The 20,063-nt window shown below is 36.6% G+C and overlaps 1 protein-coding gene across 2 annotated transcripts in view; it reads left to right on the top strand.

Annotated features, from left to right (window-relative positions):
• Nucleotides 1–463: 463 nt before the first annotated feature.
• Nucleotides 464–20,063, top strand: part of grk4 (G protein-coupled receptor kinase 4) — a 59,864-nt gene continuing 40,264 nt past the window's right edge. For both annotated transcript variants that reach the window (XM_066720114.1, XM_066720115.1), the window contains exon 1: nucleotides 464–707. In XM_066720114.1, the coding sequence (XP_066576211.1) occupies nucleotides 656–707 (52 nt within the window). In that variant the 5' untranslated portion in view covers nucleotides 464–655. The remainder of the gene's footprint in view (nucleotides 708–20,063) is intronic.

Here is a 20,063-nt window from a genome sequence, read left to right as displayed (position 1 = left end):
TTTTTTTAATAGTGCTTTTATTGAGTTTTCTTACAGACAGAAGCAACACAAGAGAATGAGACAGCAACTACAAATCTACAGAAGAGAGAAAAGAAAGGAAAAGGAAGCAGAGAAAGGAGAAAGAGGAGATTAGAAGTTGAAGATTACTTTTATTATTATTATTTTATATTTTTCTTGCAGAAATAGTGTGATTAATTATACATTAAATTAATAAGAGTGCTTGTAGCATGGCTGCAGTAGGATGCACTGTGGCTGTAAAGAAGTGTGCATGGCTGTAGTGTGCTCTGCTGTGGTGGAGGGATGTGTAAATAGCGCTGGTGTACAGTGTGTGCAGCAGGCTGTAGGTGACACTGTGGTTGTAAAGCGATCCCTCCCACTCGTGGGTTTGCTTGCACGGGTGAGGGAGTGAGCTAGCAGGAAGGGAGGCAAGGCATTGAATGCTAAAAAGAGGAGTTAATGTTCTAGCAGTGGTAAAAGGTGGGGGGTGGGGGGGGGGTTGAACATCAAGCAATGGAGAGGTACAATTAACCTGATATGTGCCAGATCACCATTTACGTTGATCGTCATCATCATCATCATCATCGGCACTACTACCATCTTCATCTTTCCCATTAAGTGAAATGTATCAAGTCTGCATGGGATCCTAATCCTGACAATGGAGATTGAAAATATCGTGGCTAACACTGTGCTCCTGAAAGCCAGAGAAGGTAAGCAACAGCAGGCTACATTTAAGGGAGAGAGAGAGAGAGAGAGAGAGAGAGAGAGAGAGAGAGAGAGAGAGGGAGGGAGAGGGGAAAAAAGGCAAAACCATAACAAAGGGTTGTGTATATGCCATTCTTGGAGTGTACATTTTGTACGCAGTGCTTATCGTTGGTGGTTGCATTACAATGAACAATTTGGGTTTATGTATGGGTTTAATGTTATTGTTACATTAAATACATGATTGCACAAATCCATGATCGATACGGGTATTGCGATAGAGGTACAGTACGTTAAACAGACCAGTTATACTTGCTTTTTCCCTTTTAACATAATGTTCATTTCAAGCTTATTATTATTTTATTTTTTTACTGCAGTCAGTATGGAATATATACATGCATTTGTATTTTGTGCAAACATCCGATGTTCATGTGAAAAATAATGAAATAATGCCGTTTTCCATTGCATTTGGTCGGTTTAGACCATATGATAAATTGACATCTATTTTATCGTTATTAGTATTTGACGCACAACTACATAGCTTTTCAGGCTCAGCTATTTAATAAGTTGCAGACTTGACCTGTTTTTTAAAGGGGCAGTTTAAGGTTTTGCACCAAGGCCTCGGAAAGATTAAGTTGGGGAGGCGAAAATGCATATACCCCAGCTGCGTGATCTTTACCTGGGGAGGAAGCCCAACTGTAGCCCCAGGCTTTTCCGTCCTTTTAAAATGGTCATATTTATCGAAATGCATAGATGCACAACAATGTAATTCAATAGAGATGTGAATGAAGGTACAATAATGCGTGCTACACTTGAAGACACACAGCCCTTATGTCATATGTAGCCAGGCATGTATAATATTAATTAGAGGGGGTCGCTCGATTGAATGGTTTGCCAGCGAGATATAATTTGGCGCTGATTCCGTATTAAAATGAATTGGGCAGCAATGACTTGGGCAGTAAATGTGTTGTGTGGCTCGGTTTCATTTTAGCTTCGTTGAATACCCACGTCCTTAGGAGGAATGAAGTATTTGCCGTTTGAAACACCATAAAAACGTTGGGTTTTAATGATAACTTTTCTCATTAGTTTGTAGAACAGGTGAGAGACATGTTGTGCCACATTCTTATCAGTTCATTAGCCTAAAACAATGTGTGCTTTGCGCCGATGTAATGTAATTGTATGCTAAATGTATGTATGCAATGAGTGCATTTTGGAGGGGGGATGGAGGAGGAAACTACCGTGGAGTATTTTTTATATATATATATATATATATAAGTATATATATAAATATATATATATTATATATATATATATATATATATAATATATATATATATATATATATATATATATATATATATATATATATATATATATATATATATATATATATATATATATATATATATATATATATATATATATATATATATATATATATATATATATATATATATATATATATATATATATATATATATATATATATATATATATATATATATATATAATGTATATATACTATATAGAACTATGCAGTATATATTTCAGTATATACTGTTCAGGATAGTATGTTCAGCATATGATACAAAAAAGCAGATTTATGCAGAATATTCATATTTTGTATTTGTGTGTGTGTGTGTGTGTAGAGAGAGAGAGTTGCAACCCTAAGACAAGCTTTAATATAGATAGACCTTATATAGCTTTTATTACAAATGTATAACAGTTAGGGTGGTGAATAGTCCAAACCCTAGATGGATCTGTTTTCATTTCGTAGGTTTGGGGCTGGGAACACCCTTTAAATAATAATTAGTTAGTTTATGTTGATTTTATCAAGTGGAACTGAATTTAGTTTACTTCAGTCATTTTTGCAAGGTTGGGTTAAAACAATAAAAGTGTCCCTGAAGGAGAAATTGTTTATTGGACTATACAATAATAATAATCCAAAAGTTGTGATGGTTCCACTTTTTTGCAGTGTAGGATATTAAAAACATAAACCAATACCAAAGCATCATGGATTTGGATATTATTACACAGGTTTCTACAATAAACAGTAGCTGAACTATTTGTAACTGGAAACAAGTGAAGCCCCCTCAGTGGGACCTGACACACAAATTAAATCGGTGTAATGAAAGTATCTGCTGTGAACATTGCATACCATAGTACAAATAAAGCATAAATATTATGCTTTTAATAGCAATATTTGTATTTAATATAATGCAGTTGAATATTGTAGTCAAACCAAGTGGTAAAGGTTCTACCTGTTCCACCTGTTTTTCCCCACTATCTTATATATTGTATTTGTCTTTCTTCTGCAACAAGGTAGTTTGACTGAAAGGTCTAGTAGTTAAACCTCCACCTTCCAAAGTGTTTTACAGTTAGAGTTAAGGATGGTGTACACTCTTGAATACAGTTCTGAGGCCACACAGCGAAAACTTTGAGCACCGTTTGGAAAACATATTTGGTAGAGATATGTCTACTGTCGAAACGGTTTTAATTTAACGTGCGTTTGGTGTGTTTGTGAAAAAGCAAACTGAGGGGAAGTGGTTATTCTACAGTTGAGATGTTTACCACATAGACAGAAATCTCTTTTGGGCGGAGCTGTTTTTCAGACAATGCGCTGGTGCATCCTAGCCCCACAACTATCCTTTATGACATAGCAGAGTAATTCTACTTTAAAGCAAATCATCAACACCGACAACAGAGGATGTGCAGAAATCAAAAGATTTCTGCAAATCCTCTGTTGCTGGTGTTGATGCTTTGCTTTAAAGTAGAATTACTCTGCTTTGTCATATAGGATTTAATGGTTGTGTTAGTGCTACTCAAAATTAATTATTGATTTGCTTGAGTCTTCTAAAAAAGACTGTACAATACTAATGTGTTTAATAAGGCTATCTTTAACCTATACTCTAGTAACTTTCTAGAAATGGTCAGTTTTGGTGCAATAACTAGAAGAACAAGACAGACTGAAAGGATTCGTGTTTTTTTCTTGTTTCTTCTATATGTAGAAAATATGTTAAATATAAAAATGGACAATTCTTTATCTCTGTTCAAATCTCTGTCCAAATGATGCTAAGATTGGATAACACAAAATGAAAGGAGAGGACATAGAATGTGTTTTTGTGTATAGATATAATTGTAAATTATTCCCTTAAAACAAGTAGAGACGTTTGCATCCCTTCCTCAACTCTCGCATTCAGAAAAATGGTCAGTTTGAATAGAAATAAGACTGTCCAGGAGGACACATAGTTTAATGGGACATCAGCCAATGAAGGTCTGAAATAATACTTGTAGATTTTGTAAACTGTTTTCCCAGTGCAGTTTTTGTTTTCAATGAATGTTAAATACAAAAGCTAATATATCAATTAAACTAGAACCTTTAAGGTACTATGTTTATTATATACTTTTTCATATTCTGAGGCCAAGTTTTGGATGCTTTATAAATATATGAATGTAAGTGGCTGACTTGGAATGCTTTATACTTACTTGTTGCTTGATCTGAATAACATTACTTAAGCTACCTCTGGCACTCAGACCACAACTCCTGCAGTTATAGGCAGCTCTTCCTTAAAAATAATTCCAATTTAGGACTGGACCACATCAAGGCTTTGTTCCACCTGGAAATCACTCAGTTACTAAATCTTTTAACTGTCCTGTAAAGTCCTTCTGAATGTCTCATGATTTTGATTTGTGTTCTTCCGCAAGCCTCAGAACCAGATGGACAGTGACAGTACAAGATTTACAAAGGGAACCACTTAAGCACGACTGTATGCATAGACTGAGAACCTCAAAAGTAGTGCATAAAGTGAAGAACCTGTGTGGGTAATTAAGGATGATGTGAGGTAAAATGTAACTGTTTATATTGGTCACCGAATCCCAGTATATGACAATTACCCAACATGCCAGGAAGTTACACAAATCTGAGCAGTAGCCCATGGGGACTCTGTAATTGCATAGTATATTTGTGCCAAATAAAAAAATGGATTCCAGCAAACTATGTTGAACTCCATAAAGTAACTTCTTGAGTCCCAAGTGATTAAGTTGGGACAACCCAGCTAACTGCCCAGCTCTCTTTAACACAGAGCCTGGAATGGGATAGATACTGTTAGGAAGGAAGGGTATTGTGAAATTTGAAATTGTTTTGAAAATGTTAATGAAATACAGAACAGAAGGAAGGAACAACATTTAGCTGACAAAAATAAATAAAGGAGAATTAGATTTTTGATGGAGACACTATGCACCTTTCACCGTCCATTGTCCGAACAAGTTTTCAAAATATTCACAGTGACTATAACGTTGAGCACACACAGGATGCCCAATTTAAATAACTTTAAACAGAAAGAGGAACAGGCTTTGGGTGTATGAAATAGGTGGTCCCCAGATGCCTGATCATGTAACAACAGAATTTAACCTATATAAGATGGAGAGAATAATGTAAAACAACGTTACAACAGGCATGTATGTATATGTGTGTACCTAATTCTTTCTTAAATCATTAGCAGTAGCCTGAAATAAGTTAAGAGTTACATTTGAGAATTTTAGTCAACACAGCATTGATAAGAACTGAGCACACAGGAAGAAAGCAAATACAAGTTTCTGTTCATCATATTCTTTTCTCGTTTTGGTCTTTGGGGAAAAACACAAAAAGTAGTACTGTCATGTTTCATTTTGCTTTTTGTTGGTTTTAGCCTGCAGTTGTGAGGGTTCCTTTGTGTGCATTACCCAGAGGAGAGAGAAAATAAGTCCGTGTCTCCCATCAGTTATACTTTAAACTGCTGAACATGTCTCAGAATGTATAGCTTTCGCTAGATGGTGTTAAATTAAATACAGAATGGCTTTAGTGAACCATTTTTTGTTAGGGGAATTAGACATGTTAAATAGAGTTTTAGAGTTGTATTTGTAAAGGCACATAGGCCTCCCTCAAACCAAACATGGGAGAAAGGTGGCTGTTAAAGTAGCACATGACTGAAGGACCTTGTCTTGATGAACGTAATGTCAACACATTGTTTAGGGAGTGAGAGATTGTGATAGTAATTTTTAGAATGTATTTCTGATCCTTTACTTCTCTTAAGTGGCCTCCACCTACTTAGGGAGGAAGTTGGTGCTACATTGCAATGCAGCCTTAAAGAACAATTACAGTTCAAGAAGCATAAATATATTCTTATATACATTAGTCTTATTGTCCATGCAATATACTGGACAGGTGCTTCTGACTTATTAATACATTTAAGATGTATATTTTACTTTTTTTTGTATTGCAACTTCAAGCATGTTGCATAATCGACATACTTCAGTTAGTTTACTCAATGCTTAAGGATGTTCTTGGGTTTCTAGATAATGTATAGGATTCATCAATGTCTCAGTATGCAGTTGCAATCCCTTACATAGAGTAGTTTACAAAGAGATTGTCAGTGAATAACATGAATAGACTTTTTGTCTGGAAAGACTGCAGTGTAAACAGTTTGATAACACTCTATTTAACAGGGCCAGTTCACACCTTAGCAATCGCATACAGTAATTACACAAGAAAAATGGGTGTTTACATTTGACCTACGTTCTGTTTGCATTTGTACATTCAGGTCCACGTTTTGAAGTGATATCTCGCGGCTGCCATTATCTGGACAGCAGACAGAAGCTTGATCCTATCCAGACATCAATATACTATAATTTCCGAAGTGTGTTGTGTGGAAACATGATAGTTTTGTCATCGGACAGGTCTCCCCCCACCACAAGTTTACGTTAGCATTTATTGAAAATGAAACCATGGTATCTCTGAAATGTTCTTTTTATTTTGTATGACAGTATACAAGCCTATATATTTTCTGAGGCCTAAGAAGGGAATCTAAACCCTTGATTGTTAAACAGCCCCATCATGAGTCCTATATCATCGACACTTTTGCTTTTCTGCCCTCATCACGCATCACATTCTCACTGGACCGTTACACACTTTCCAAACTCTTTGAGCTATAGACCAAACAAACACTCTTAGCACAAAGAGCGCGTGTGGGTTAACTGAATCAAGTTTCATTTACTTCTAAATATTTATGGTAATCTTGACTAACAATTTTCATTTTAGTAGAGACAGTTTAATGTTTACCTTTTTGTCTTAAGTTTGCAGTCCTTAGTTGAGTCATTTAATCCACATGTGGGTTTTCTGGTTGTCAGTGCTGTGTTATCACGAGTTAGGACAGTATGCAGTTTGATGTAGTCAGTGCAAGTGTTATCACTAAGTCTACTTTTTGTTTACCTTACAAATTCTTAGATTATACATTCATTCATGACGTTAAGTAATAACCAAGAAAACTCATCTAATTTGGAACAAATAGCAGTTCTTTCCTCTTCTGGCGAACTATTCTGGACTTCAGTAGACATGGGATAGATGTTTGCTTAGGTTTTTCATCAAATAAAAATAAGAATTCTATCCATGTTGTAAATAGAGAACACAGGACAAAACACGTTTTTAAATTGATTAAATTATTTTCAGCCTTGACAGGAGAGAGCAGTGCTATACTGAAATGTAACAGTTGTACAAATCATACTCTCGCTTCAGCTTTACACGGTTGAGATTGTTCTCTGTGACCACAGTTACAATTTTTTTTGTCAAACTCTCATTTTCATTCTACGCCCTCTGTGCTCTGTTGAGGAAATGTGATATGTAATGAGGAGTACATCTAAGCAGATAACATCCTTCCGCCATCTCTGTTTTGACATTTTCAACTTATTTCAACATGATTGTCTCTTTGCACTAATTTTGAACTTTTTCTATGTGAATATGGCTGAAGATGGGCCACAAAACAAATAGTCATAGATAGATAGATACATTGACAGAGAGATAGAGCAATAAAACCACGGAAGATAACAATGTTATACTGAAAACAGAATGGACAGCCTACAAACAAAAGTGTCACAGAAGAACAGAACAGAACAGAACTATGTGAGTCATGCGTTATATGCATTGGAAAAAAGATTAACTTTTCAATCAGTGAGTCAGTTTCACTTCATAGTTAAACTCTGCCCCCACCCATCTTACTATGCACTTTACAAGAGAATTGCAGCACACACTGAGGTTGTGTTAGGTTTCTTAGTTAACGTGTTGGTTTGTGAATCCCACTGAAAATGACTGCGTTTGCAGTTCAAACAAAGTCCACAAAACTAAGGCAATCCTTTGCCAGATGGGTGGTGCTCAACTGCTGTAGGAATATTTCTGATGTGCACATAAAACATTACCAAGTGGCATGTCTGTGGATTCACTAGATCTCTGTAGGCCTTGTGAAAATATGGGTCAATCTGCAAACTCCATCATGTCTGAAATATCATGTTTTATTAAAAAGGAATGGAAAAAATGAGTCATTTCATTTTCTGTACGAAATATGATAGTAGAGTTTGTTTTCTTTTTCCTTGGGTCATTACTGTCATATTATTCATGATCTAAGTGCTCCCTGTGAGCCGTCACACAGAACTTTAGATCAATTCCATTGGAAACAACTTGCTACATACGACTGTAAGGAAACATTGAAGAAATTAACATTTGTAGTATTCAACTTTGACACTGATTTTCACACATTAACTTAAGAAACAATAATAAGGGTTGACCATTAAAATAAAAAGCTAATTCTGTCTGGCAAGTCTTTTCTATTTTTTTTAAGATGATAAACATTTAACTCTGAATAATTCATTAATACAGGATAATAGAAGGAGGAATAAGCCATTAACCAATACAATTTTAAAATATTTACACTTGTTTGGGCTTAAAAGTAAAACATGATTAAAAACAGTTGTCTGTGTATTTTGCTGTTATAACTTCACTTGCCAAGACCGATTACAAACTGGAAAATGACACATGCTGGGCTATTACTTAATAGTTTGTGCACAACTGGCAATATCCCGACTTTGACAGGATTCGTTTGACCTGACCTGAACATTCTGTAACTGTAGTCTAAATGAGAATTGAGTCTTAAAGTATCAAAAGCATTGACGTTCGTGAACTCAAGCCAGATGGTAAACTGTTGGCGCAGGCGCCGCAGGCACAATTTCTTTAGTTGTTACATTGTTCCAGGGCAGTGATTTTCCAACTGGTCCTGGAGTACCTTATGCCCTGCTGGGTTTTGTTCCAACTGATGTCTTAATTACTTAATTTAGTGGTATATTGCTTTTTGAGTTCAATTAAGGATTCAATTAAGCAATTAAGACATCAGTTGAAAAAAAAACAGCAGGGCAGGGTGTACTCCAGGGCTGGTTTGAAAACCATTGTTCTAGCGCTAACTTTGTGTGTACAAAGATTTTTAATAAATTCTTCATGAAGTTTTAATTTCAGGGACAAGAGGTTAATTCTGCATACGTACTACGTTGTTGAATAAGGCTGCTTTAGCAAGGTCTTCATTTCTTGAAAGAAAAATGTAGGCTGCTTTATTTGTGAATTGTGTTATTATTCAGCAGATATTTCAAATCTCTTTAGAGCTAAATTTCTTGCATATCCAATCTGGGAAAAAAAAAGACTTCATATCCCTTGCACGTATTTTCACATTTTGTCGGTCAGTTTTGATAGTTGTAATGATGTCTGTCTCATGGACTTATTTTGAGCCTCTTGGATTCCTGTATTCACATTATCCATCGCTGATATGAAACAATGAGCACCACTTATTGAAGCAATTCCATTCTTTATGTTTATTCCAGGGTTGAATGAGACCCCTTTATGAATGCTAAACTTACTGCATGTTTTCAACTGGCCTTGCTTTGCGTCTCCTCCGAAAGATACCTTGAGTATCGGCAGTGACAATGCCCTCTCTCACTGGGGCTTGACCTGCTGCTGTATGCAGTGGCACAAGTCAGATACACTTCTAACGCACAGTAGGGAGTAACCTTTACTCCACTTCCTAGCTTCAAAAGCTATTCATATCAGACTTTTACAGCATGATATCCTCAGGAAAGTGGTCATGAACCATTGCAGAGAGCCATTCTGCAGTGATTGAGATCCACAGGGCTTCATTCCTTATTTGGCAAGACTTGGACCTAAAACAAACAGAGAGCCAATTAAATGGATTGTACAGACCTGAATAAACTATAGTCTTGTTAAGAAAGGACATAAATAAAATTATCTTTATAATCTGAACATTTACACTGTTCATATATTTACGTAACACTAAATTATGACTGCAGAATGATTATTTATTTACTTTAATGCAGATTCTTTTTAGTGAGAGAAATTATGGAGCACTGCCACCATATTGTGAAATCAAACTTGTGACAGCTTTTGTAGTGTGTGAGATGGTGCTGAAAAAGTACTTGAAGATAATGCACAGATCAGCATGTCAAGTGTGGTCTTCTCACCTGTGTCATACCCGACTCTGACGTGGACTCAAAGTTGCAATGGGAGAGTCTTGGCATAAGAGTGCCGGTTGTTAAGGGCAGGTCACAACAGAGGCTGGCATAAGGGGACAAGGTTGAAATGGGTCCCTAAGTCCTCAAAACAGCATACAGTTTTGGTCTGAGTCTGGAAACTCCCAATAAAACCACCATCTACCCAACCATTGTATTCTATATTGTGTATGCAGTGACTTTGAGTGAATCCATTTTTTAACTACCTGATGCTTTGTGCTTTTGTTAAATTATGGCAAACTTTAGCACATCGGTTGCCACCCACCAGCGTTCAGCAGCAGCAGCCAATGTTGATTGAGTGCTAGTCATTTACTTTTGCACTATATTCAACTTAAAAAGCAACTTGTTACAACTTTCATAGCAAAGCACACCACACAGAAAATATCTTGATTACACATGATGTTCAGTTTGTGGAAACTCTCTTCTGTTAAAGCTTCCCTAAATCTCTCCATGATGAAGCTCGAAGCGAGAGTCTTTGATCCAGACCTGGAGTTGATTCTCTTTATATCCTTCTCTCACATACTATCATTTGCTCATTGTAGTTCGGTGTTGACTTTTATTGTCAAATGAAAACATAATCTCTTCTCATTGCCTTCAAACATGCAACCAATCCAGAAGTTAGAGCGTATCTGAAATGTATCTGTTTACATGGTGATGTAGCATTTGACAGTTTACAAACACACAGGTGATCTTTTGAAGGTAGCTGTCAGTTACTGTACAACAACAACTGGCAGTGCGTATGAAAAGGAAGAACAACGTGACTTCTCCTTCCCCTCATGATTGTTTTCACACACACTGATCCTGGAGTTTTTATTTTATTTGTGTTTTTAAGTTTAATGCACGAAATAATTATTCCAGTACTGAATTACCTCCAGGGATCGAATTAATTGATTCGGCATTGATACACACCTGCTGCAGAGTACTAGTCTAGTCTGACCAAAAGTGGGCAGTGGCTCTAGTACTGAGTTTCATTTAATACAATTGGTAAAACAGTATTCTATTTATCATGCAGAGAAAATAGTTTTTGAACTGTTGTCCAGAACATAGTACACCATGCGCCTCACAGCTGAACTTGAATTGCGGTCAGTGATGAAGACATTAAAAACCAAATTAGATCCATATGAGAATCATCAGTAAATGCCAACTTACGCTTTTCTCTCGATGTGTAATTGTAAGCTGATTTTGTATCGTTAACATCAGGGCAGGGATTCTTAACTAAGTGAATTTGTACAATGGTAGCAATTCAGTGAAGGCGGTTTAGCTGGGGTGGTGATCATTTCTTCCTTGAGGGATAGCTAAACTATTAAATCAATTGCTTATGTCAGAATTGCTAAAAATAGCCACGCTGAGCATGCAGAGATGTGGTTCACATCGGCCTTTTGTAACTATAATTTCATTTATATACACATACTTTTTCCTGTTGGGTGAGTTGCTTCATGAGATAAGACCAGTGTGACCGCTCTACTTTACTGTGATATTCCATTTCACCCTTTAGGACTTTTACGAAGGAATGTTAGATGTCCGTGGATAATGGGTCCAGCTGTTACGAGGCATTTTTTTTCCAATTCTCCAAACCAGAACATTTCAATTGAACCTGGTTCCACGCTCGTATTATACAGTGAGGTTCTGCTGCATATAGTGTTCAGTATGTTTTCTATTCCAAAACAATTGTCAGCTTTTTTACAGAGTTATTGTCATACTATACACCTCATCTCACCTGACTTAAACTGTTAAATCCCAACAGAAAAAGATGGGCTTTTCTAACTAGTAGTAGGAATAAGAGCGAGCAGTTAGTTTGCTTTTATTTGTATTTTTACTTGGTTTAAGGAATAACACAATCAAATTTGAATAATAATTGATGTTGACAGAGAAATATGAAAAGGGAAAGATTGTGACATCATTTCGAGAGAAATGTAGTCAGATCATTTCAACAGTGCCAAGTGTTTTTGTACAGGTGCCGTTCAGGGTTCGAAGCTGTGTTGAAACAGGAACTGTTTGCCTTGATTATACTGATGAGATAAACTCACTTTGGAGTACATTTCAATTATAGGACTCATTCATTACTGTACTTATAGAAGGAAAACATAGCCTGTCAAATATATATGTGCTTTGGGGTTTTGCAGACTATCTTTTTCTTTCTTAATTTCTTTAACCGGAGTTATTTTAATTTCAGCTGCTTATTTATTCAGTTATCCTTTGCTATTTTAAACTGGTCAGGTTGCTTGTTTCTGTTTTTCAGAAAGTGGACTGCACAGTGTTTTGAAGTCATGTTTACCCTGTATTTCACAATAGAATGTAGTAGGAAGAAATGTAACCTGTCCTAGACAACATGCTAGTGATGTTGGTCTCTGCTGGAGTTGTTTTAAAGAAATAGGTGTTACTTTTGGACTGGGAAAGTGTAGGCCTGCTTTAAAAACCTTCCCCTTGCCTTCCCATCCCCATAGAAATATGAAGTCAATGCAGCATTCTGCACACTGGCCAAGATCCGCTCAAACCAGGACGCCGGCCAGCAAGCACCTGGACCAATGACTGCTTATACAATTTAATGTCTGTTTATAAAGGAATGAATTGGGGTTCCAAAAAAACAGTTTGCTCTACCCAAATATGGAACGCACAAATTTCCTCCCCCCCTAGCATTAGCTATTGCATAATTGGAAGCTAAATGAGTCTCATGACACCTGGTGAAAGTCTCCCGATTAAATGGTGTGTAATGAATCTTGGTTCTGACATCCCTTGCCACACGTTTGCGAAGTTTCCACATTCCAGGGTTGTGTATTTATCCACATAAATGAATACTACTTCAGGTTTATTTTGGCCGACGCAGATGTGAATGTTTATAGTGTGTTAACAAGTGCTTATCCAGTTCTGATGAAACCTCTTACCTTTAAGGTCCAATTCCCTGCCTCTCCTACTGTTGATCATGGTGTGTTTCTGCAATGATAGCTTTACATTCAAATTATAGGTGTGCTGATGTGTAATCTGCATTATGGCTCTCTTGAACTTGTTTACTCTGTGTATGTGCTGGACTATCCTACCTTCACATAGCTTTTACATTTTTCACTGTGGCATTCGATTCCCCCTTCAGTTTTCTTTATTAGCTTTACATACTAAATCAGACGCCCCAAAAATGCTCTTCATCGAAGGTGTCAATAAAACATGTAAAGGATTTTTCTGACCAAAAATCCATTATGAATGTGTTAATTCCCTTAATTTTGATACTTACTTTGATATAATCGAATAATAATACATCTTACAGAACGAAACATATGTATGGATACCTGGTTATGCTTCCTGAAGATAGAACATGTTAAAAATAATATGTCCCCCACTTCTTCAACAATAATTACTCATACAGTAGGCACATTTACACGGCCATTTCTGATCCGGATCAAATGCATTGGTAGCATTTGATCAGGATCAGAAATGGCAGTGTAAATGCTTGGCGAACGGATCAGATGTTCCTCTCAGGGAGATGGTACAGATCTGGATCAAATGCATCGGTAGCATTTGATCCTGACTGTAAACGCTCGACCGGCTCCAGGTCCGGCATGCACTGCAGCGTGTGTTTTACTTGTTATAATAATTTGTAACAAGATTTTTCGATGCAGTTTTCGATACAGCTCTGTGTTCTAAAAGACTAATTAAATACATACACATCATAAATTTTGTACTTACAAGCTAGTACGTCTGCGGTTGTTTAAAGGCAGGTGGCAGACCTGCACCAGTGGTGCAGATAACAGATCTACTTCCCATATTATAAATAAAATATTGTTACAATTAACATTAGCAATGGCTTGTTACTTTATGTTAGCATATTTTAATTTAAAATGCTTCGGCTGTTAAAAATAACTTATTTTATATTGGATTAAATACGCAAGTGCATTGGTTTTACTTGTTAGAATAATTTTCAACGAGATAAAACAACAGTTTTTGATATAGCCGTGCTATAAAGGACTAATTTAATATATGCATATAATGAAGTTTGGACTTGTGTGTTAGTGCGCATGTGAGGACCCCTGTGGCGGCTGAAAATTAATCCTGATCAAATATCAGTGTAAACGCAACACCACTGATCCTGATCAATTGTTCCGATGCATTGGATCCGGATCAGAAATGGCAGTGTAAATGCGCCTAGTGTCATTTTTGTGCTCCTGAACTAGAGGCCTGTGCTCTCTCTGCTTCCTCACAGCGCTACAGGCAGCCACGAAAGAGACTGCCAGGGGCAATCCACTGCCTGAGGAGGGAGGATCATGTTATTTTGTTGAATTACTGTCCATAATGCTGCTTGTAATGAGGCAGTGAAGTTACACAAAGGGACGATTTCAAACACTCCCTGCAGTCCTGAGCGATTATGCACACTAGAGTTTGTGCGGATTTGAAAAAGACGTCACAGTTGGTGTCAAGACGAGCAGTATGTCTCAGTGTTTGTGAGATTATTCACACCTCCCATACTGACATACGCAGTCTATGAGAGTGTTCTCTACAAGTCTACATTTGCAGTTGGCAGTAGAAATATTGTGAGCTAAGTGGGCTAGAATGGCTCGTTGCAAGTGATTCGGTATGTCTGGTGTGTGTTCTGTGGAATTGGGTCATAATTAATTCTTAATTTGTTTTAGAGAGCCCATGTGAACCAACTGAAACATTAAACAGTAAGGAACATTGGAAACTAGATGTATTGCAGCCATTTCTTTGTGGAGGTTATTAACTCTTCAGTTTGTTATTACAGGAAGTGGTTTTAAAATGGCAGAATATTTTAGAAGGAACTGACGGCAAACAGGTTGTATTTCTTTCGAAGTTTTGATCTCTATAGTGATTGGTTTTGAGGTTTTACTAGTGCTTTTGTTTGACATTTAACTCATTGGGATCTTTTTTTAACTTCGAAATGGCAGGGACCGATAAGCTATAGTTCGTATGCTGGAAGAGATAATTATATTTATTCTTTAATTTAGCAGATATCTTTTTCATCTCTTAAGGGTTATGTTTAAATAGTCCATTATGTATATCAATAAAGATTGTGACAGAAATAATAAACAGAGGTACTTAATAAATAGAGGTGCAATATAGTTGTTTACATAGTGCGGGAGACTCTAAATGAAGTACAGTTAAAGTTGGAAAAAATGCACAATATGTCGTAATTTCAGTTGGGACACAGTTCAGTTAGAAATGCATAGTAAGATCTCCCATCTGAACCTTTTAATGGAGCAGGCAGCTTTCAGCATTGTGCATATGCTGATTGCAGCACTCTGCTGTTTATTAAACATTGTCACATCTCTATAAACAGAAGTACAAAGATGAAAGGAAGGCTGGTGTACAGGATTCATTTCAGGATGACATAATTGACACAGGCTAACAATTTGGAACAAAGGAGGGCTGTCACTTCATTTCTCGTTTTGTGGCTGTCAGCATTTGCAGAAATACTGAAGTATGATAATTGGATTTTACCAGTAGTTAAGAGAACATGGACATATGCTGTTTGAAGATCTGAGAGACTAGGTATAGTCAATAATCAGAATGAGCACGTCAGTCTGCTGAAACAACCTAACAACTACAACAACAACAAAAACAAGTTAAGAGGAATATGTTTTGTTCTGTTCTGTTCTTTAAATTCAATCTAGGGTTTCTAGGGTCACATTGGTTATGTAAAAAAAAAAAGTAATATTTTATGTTCAATATATAATCATACATGTTATCCAATTCAGTCATGTTTTTTTCTCTCTAACTTCTTGGTTTCCTTATATTTATTGTTTTCCCTTCTAAAGCTCCTTTGGTTACTTCCATATGTCAGCCAATTACAGTGATTGTTGCATCTCAGATGGCTTCAATCTGAATCTTTCAGGGCCAATTAAACAAATTGGTTGATTAAATTGGCCTAGGCAGGAAATGGGCCCATTTAACCAGTCCTGGACATTGCCAGGGTTAATATATTTGCTATGGACAAAAGAGTGGTTTGAAAGTTACCTTTTTTATTGTACACAATTTGAGGGTTGTTCTGATGTGCTTCATTAAGCCAAGATGGTGGCTGCCAGATACAACTTCATATATGGTACTGAATTTATGTGTTGCATTCAGGGTGGGTACTGTGCCGCTTTGGTTATTAAATGATTACAATTAAAACAGACACAAATGGTTGCATATTGATACATTTTCCAGTAACTCAGACATACAGAGTACAGTAATTGCTTGATAATTGTGGCTATTTGATTTCCCGCTTTTCAAAATGTTTTCACGGAATAAACTATGAAGGGTGGTGGGACATGACTGCTTTCCAGAAAACTAATAAATAAAATAAATCATATTGCAAACTCTTAGTGAAATTGATCTAATCCCTACAGAGAAAGAGATACGGGCATTGACAGAATATAACGGAGTAGCAAATCCCTCTCAGTGTCAGTGTATTCAAATTTCAGACACACATTAAAGCTTGTGCCAAACAGATACCTTCAGAGATTTCTTATAATATAGACTATATGTTAAATGCCCAATTTATAGTTGGGTTACTGTATACTTTTTCTTCTAAATCCATAATGTCTCCTTACAATTTCCCTGCACTGCTCATATACAAATATAAACAAAGAAAAAAATGGCATGCCCACTGTCAACAGCAGGTACTTGTATGTAACTTCAGTATTAATATCTAATGAAAGTGCTTGTGTTTTATGGAAAAATGCATGCGACTAAATCTCCTGCAAAGGACAAATCTACCTGATAGGCAGACATTAGAAGCATCTGATACAATGTTGAGGGTGTAATATGATCTTCAAAAGCTGCTTAGCAATCAGCCCAAAACTGAAAATCCCCAAAGGGATACAAGACAATGTGGAATTCCATTTGAACTGTTAGAGATAAGAAACTGTTCAAACAAGTTTAATTATTGAATAGCTCCAAGCTTGACCTTGTGTGTATATTATTATTAAACATTTGATATATTTGTTTGGGTTGTTCATGTCCCAGTTGTCTCAGCAAATATGTTTGTGTGTGTGTGTGTGTGTGTGTGTGTAGTTGTTTAGCGTGTAATTGATTCCTTAGGTAAATAAATAAATACATCTTGTAACATTATTTTATTGTGAATGTTCTTCAGAGCTTGTTATGTAACAACAACAAACAAGACAAACTCAAAACACAAAGCTTTTCCTTCCTTGTAATGTGTTTAGGTGCATGATTTACATATTGGTCATTTATTGAACCTGAAATATGGAATCATTTATAAAGGTTTTTCTTGTGCATAGGTATGAGTGTGAGAGTAGTACTGCATCTACACAGGCTTTTAGGACGTCTCTGAGCTGACCCAGGGCAGTGTAAACTTTACAGTCAGACCAAAGTCGACCTAAAAGCTCGGGAAGTGGCCCTGCGACGGGTTCGGTCTGTCCTAACTGCAGCGAAAGGCTTTTGACTTGAGCGTTACTTCAGGCAACTCCTCCAAGTGTAAGAAAGTGTAAATGTGGCACAGAAGTGTTTGATAAGAATCATGCTGGCAGTCAGACCAAAGCTGTTTTAGGTCAGATCTTTCAGTGTCAACACAGTATAGGCCTAGTCCTAAGGCTGGCTTTCACAGAATGTTTGTAAGTGTCTGCAGACCCATGAGAATTTTACAGATTTCGGGTTGTGAAAACTTTAGCTGTGAATGAGCTCTACACTAAAATTCATCAGCATTTGTCTTCCTTATGATGTCCTTTTAGCAAGTCCTGGACTAATAGTTTGTACACCAATATGTTTTGCTCCTTTAAAAAAGTTAAAATGATATCCATTGTTCCATGACTTGTTGCTTTCTCTTTATTCATTCTTCGTAATAGAAAACAAGGATGATCATTTAAGATGTAATGATCAGGTTGCAACAAATATATGTATGACTTATGCTTGAGATGTAGCTTGAAGTCTGGGTGACCTGCTTTCCTACTTTCTCACTGTAATTTCTGGTAAGGTTGCAGTAAACCGTAGTAACCACTGTCCTCCAGTCGCTCTGTTATCCTGGAGTTGAGACATTTAATTAGAAGGGTGGTGTTGTTGAGTTATAACCAGTTGGACAGCATCGTTAAATGAACCACTTGCATTGGTAATACATTTCGTACTTTCCCTCCCATTGTACAGCATTATTTGCCCCAGGCACTGAAGTATACCATGTATACTGTACTATCGGTGTACTAGGTATTGCACTAGGGTGCATTACTTTAGGGTATATGACTGGGTAAATGCATGTTTAATGGTGTTAAATACTGTATAATTTGCTGAAGTTAGCTGAATATGATCCTGCTTCTATTATTATGTACTTACAGCAAGGTGTAGTAAGGTGGCCCGTTATCTCCTGTGAAGAATATAAAAACTATTGGTGACAATAAAGCTCAGAGGAAATCTAGGTAAAACAGCAGTCAAGGGCAGGTGCAACACCCAACCTTACAAGTCATTGAAGCAAGCATCTTGCGATCAAACTCATATTTGCAGAGAGAACAGTGATAAAAGGGTCGTGTTTTAGTTTAGGGTTTTACTGAATAAGTTTTGGTTATTACATATTTGCCTTCAGTAAAAAGAGTTCAACATAAATAAGCTCATGCTTGGAGGTTATTGTCCTTCCTTGTGTTTAGTGTGTGCCGTTTAGCATTTATGATTTCTGGCTAGTCTTAACCCATATTTAAAGCAGGGATAAACAGGATTTCTTAAAAATTGAAAGCTTACCAAATAATAGCTAAGACTAGGCTTGTGTTAACAGAGTATAAGACACTTCTGGGATGAAAAAACAAAACTGGTCCTTCTCAGTAGGTACATTTCTTTTTACTTTTCACAGCAATCATGATGTACAGAAAGTGACTGAGATGTATGTACGTTAATAGCTGAATTGTGTTCTACTAATGGCACGTTTTGATTTCTACTTCATTTCCGGGCACTGGGACAGATGCATCAATAACCACATGTTCAATTGTATGAAAAATCCAATGTGATTTCTGAGCAAACCCTGAACATCTTACAAATGTACAATTAACAGCTTATTGCAGTAGGATACTGTGCTTTTGAAGAGTCTTAGTTTCCACAGCTCTCTGGTTAACAAACATGCTATAGCCTAGTCCAAGCATAGGTTATAAATCATTATTAATTAGGCAATCATTAGGAAATACAGAAACAAGTTTTTATCAGATTTCATAACATAATCAGTGCTTTAAAGCAAATTGCTGAGACACATCACAATACAACAATGAAATTAATGTGAATTAGATTTTTTTAATATTGTAAATGTTCAAATTCTTTTGTGTATAGAAACTAAACAAAAACATATTTATTTTTCGATTAGTGGTTCTTGTTGGTTTATGAAGTAGACCAATAACTTTTCAATTATAGCTGGTGTTTTTGAGGGCTAACAGTTTATGGAGCATGTGCCATATTGTTTGGTCTCCCAGAAATGCGTTAAATCTGAAAATCTTTTGGGCCCCTAGTTTGAATATGTCTTCATGCTGTTTCAAAATCTCTACAAGAATGCACACTGCTGTTCTGGTTCAAGGAGCGGATGTTGCTTATCCATTTCAGATGATTAGCTGCTTAATTTACATTGCCTCGTTCACAGAATGACATTTGCCGAAAAGAGAGCCAAAAAATGTTTCTCTTGCCCTTTGCCAAGTGCTCATGATATGAGCTCTGTGAGCAGGGAAACCAATATGTTGTGTTAAGCAGCATAGTCAGCATATGTTGAGCTACGGGGTAGTAAATCTTTCTTTTTTTTTCTTCTATGCATAATCCTCCCTTGCTATTTCCTGTAGTAAGAATTGTTTAACAAGAATCTCTGCATCCCCTCACCTCCCAGAGCGCAAATCAAATGCTGTTATGTATAAAGAGAGCTTTATCTTAATCAGCGAGACTATTTCCTTCCCTCTCAGAGCATTATGCTGTAATGTAGGTGCAAGGAGGAAGCTTATGATGTAAAGCTGACCATTTTATCCAAGTAAAGGCGTTTTCTAATTCAGGGTACGAGATGTGATCTATTTGTCAGGGATGATTCATTCCCTCTC

The sequence above is a fragment of the Amia ocellicauda genome, chromosome 13 (assembly GCF_036373705.1).
Source record: "Amia ocellicauda isolate fAmiCal2 chromosome 13, fAmiCal2.hap1, whole genome shotgun sequence".
Taxonomy (NCBI): domain Eukaryota; kingdom Metazoa; phylum Chordata; class Actinopteri; order Amiiformes; family Amiidae; genus Amia; species Amia ocellicauda.
This window is presented reverse-complemented; position numbering and strand designations above follow the sequence as displayed.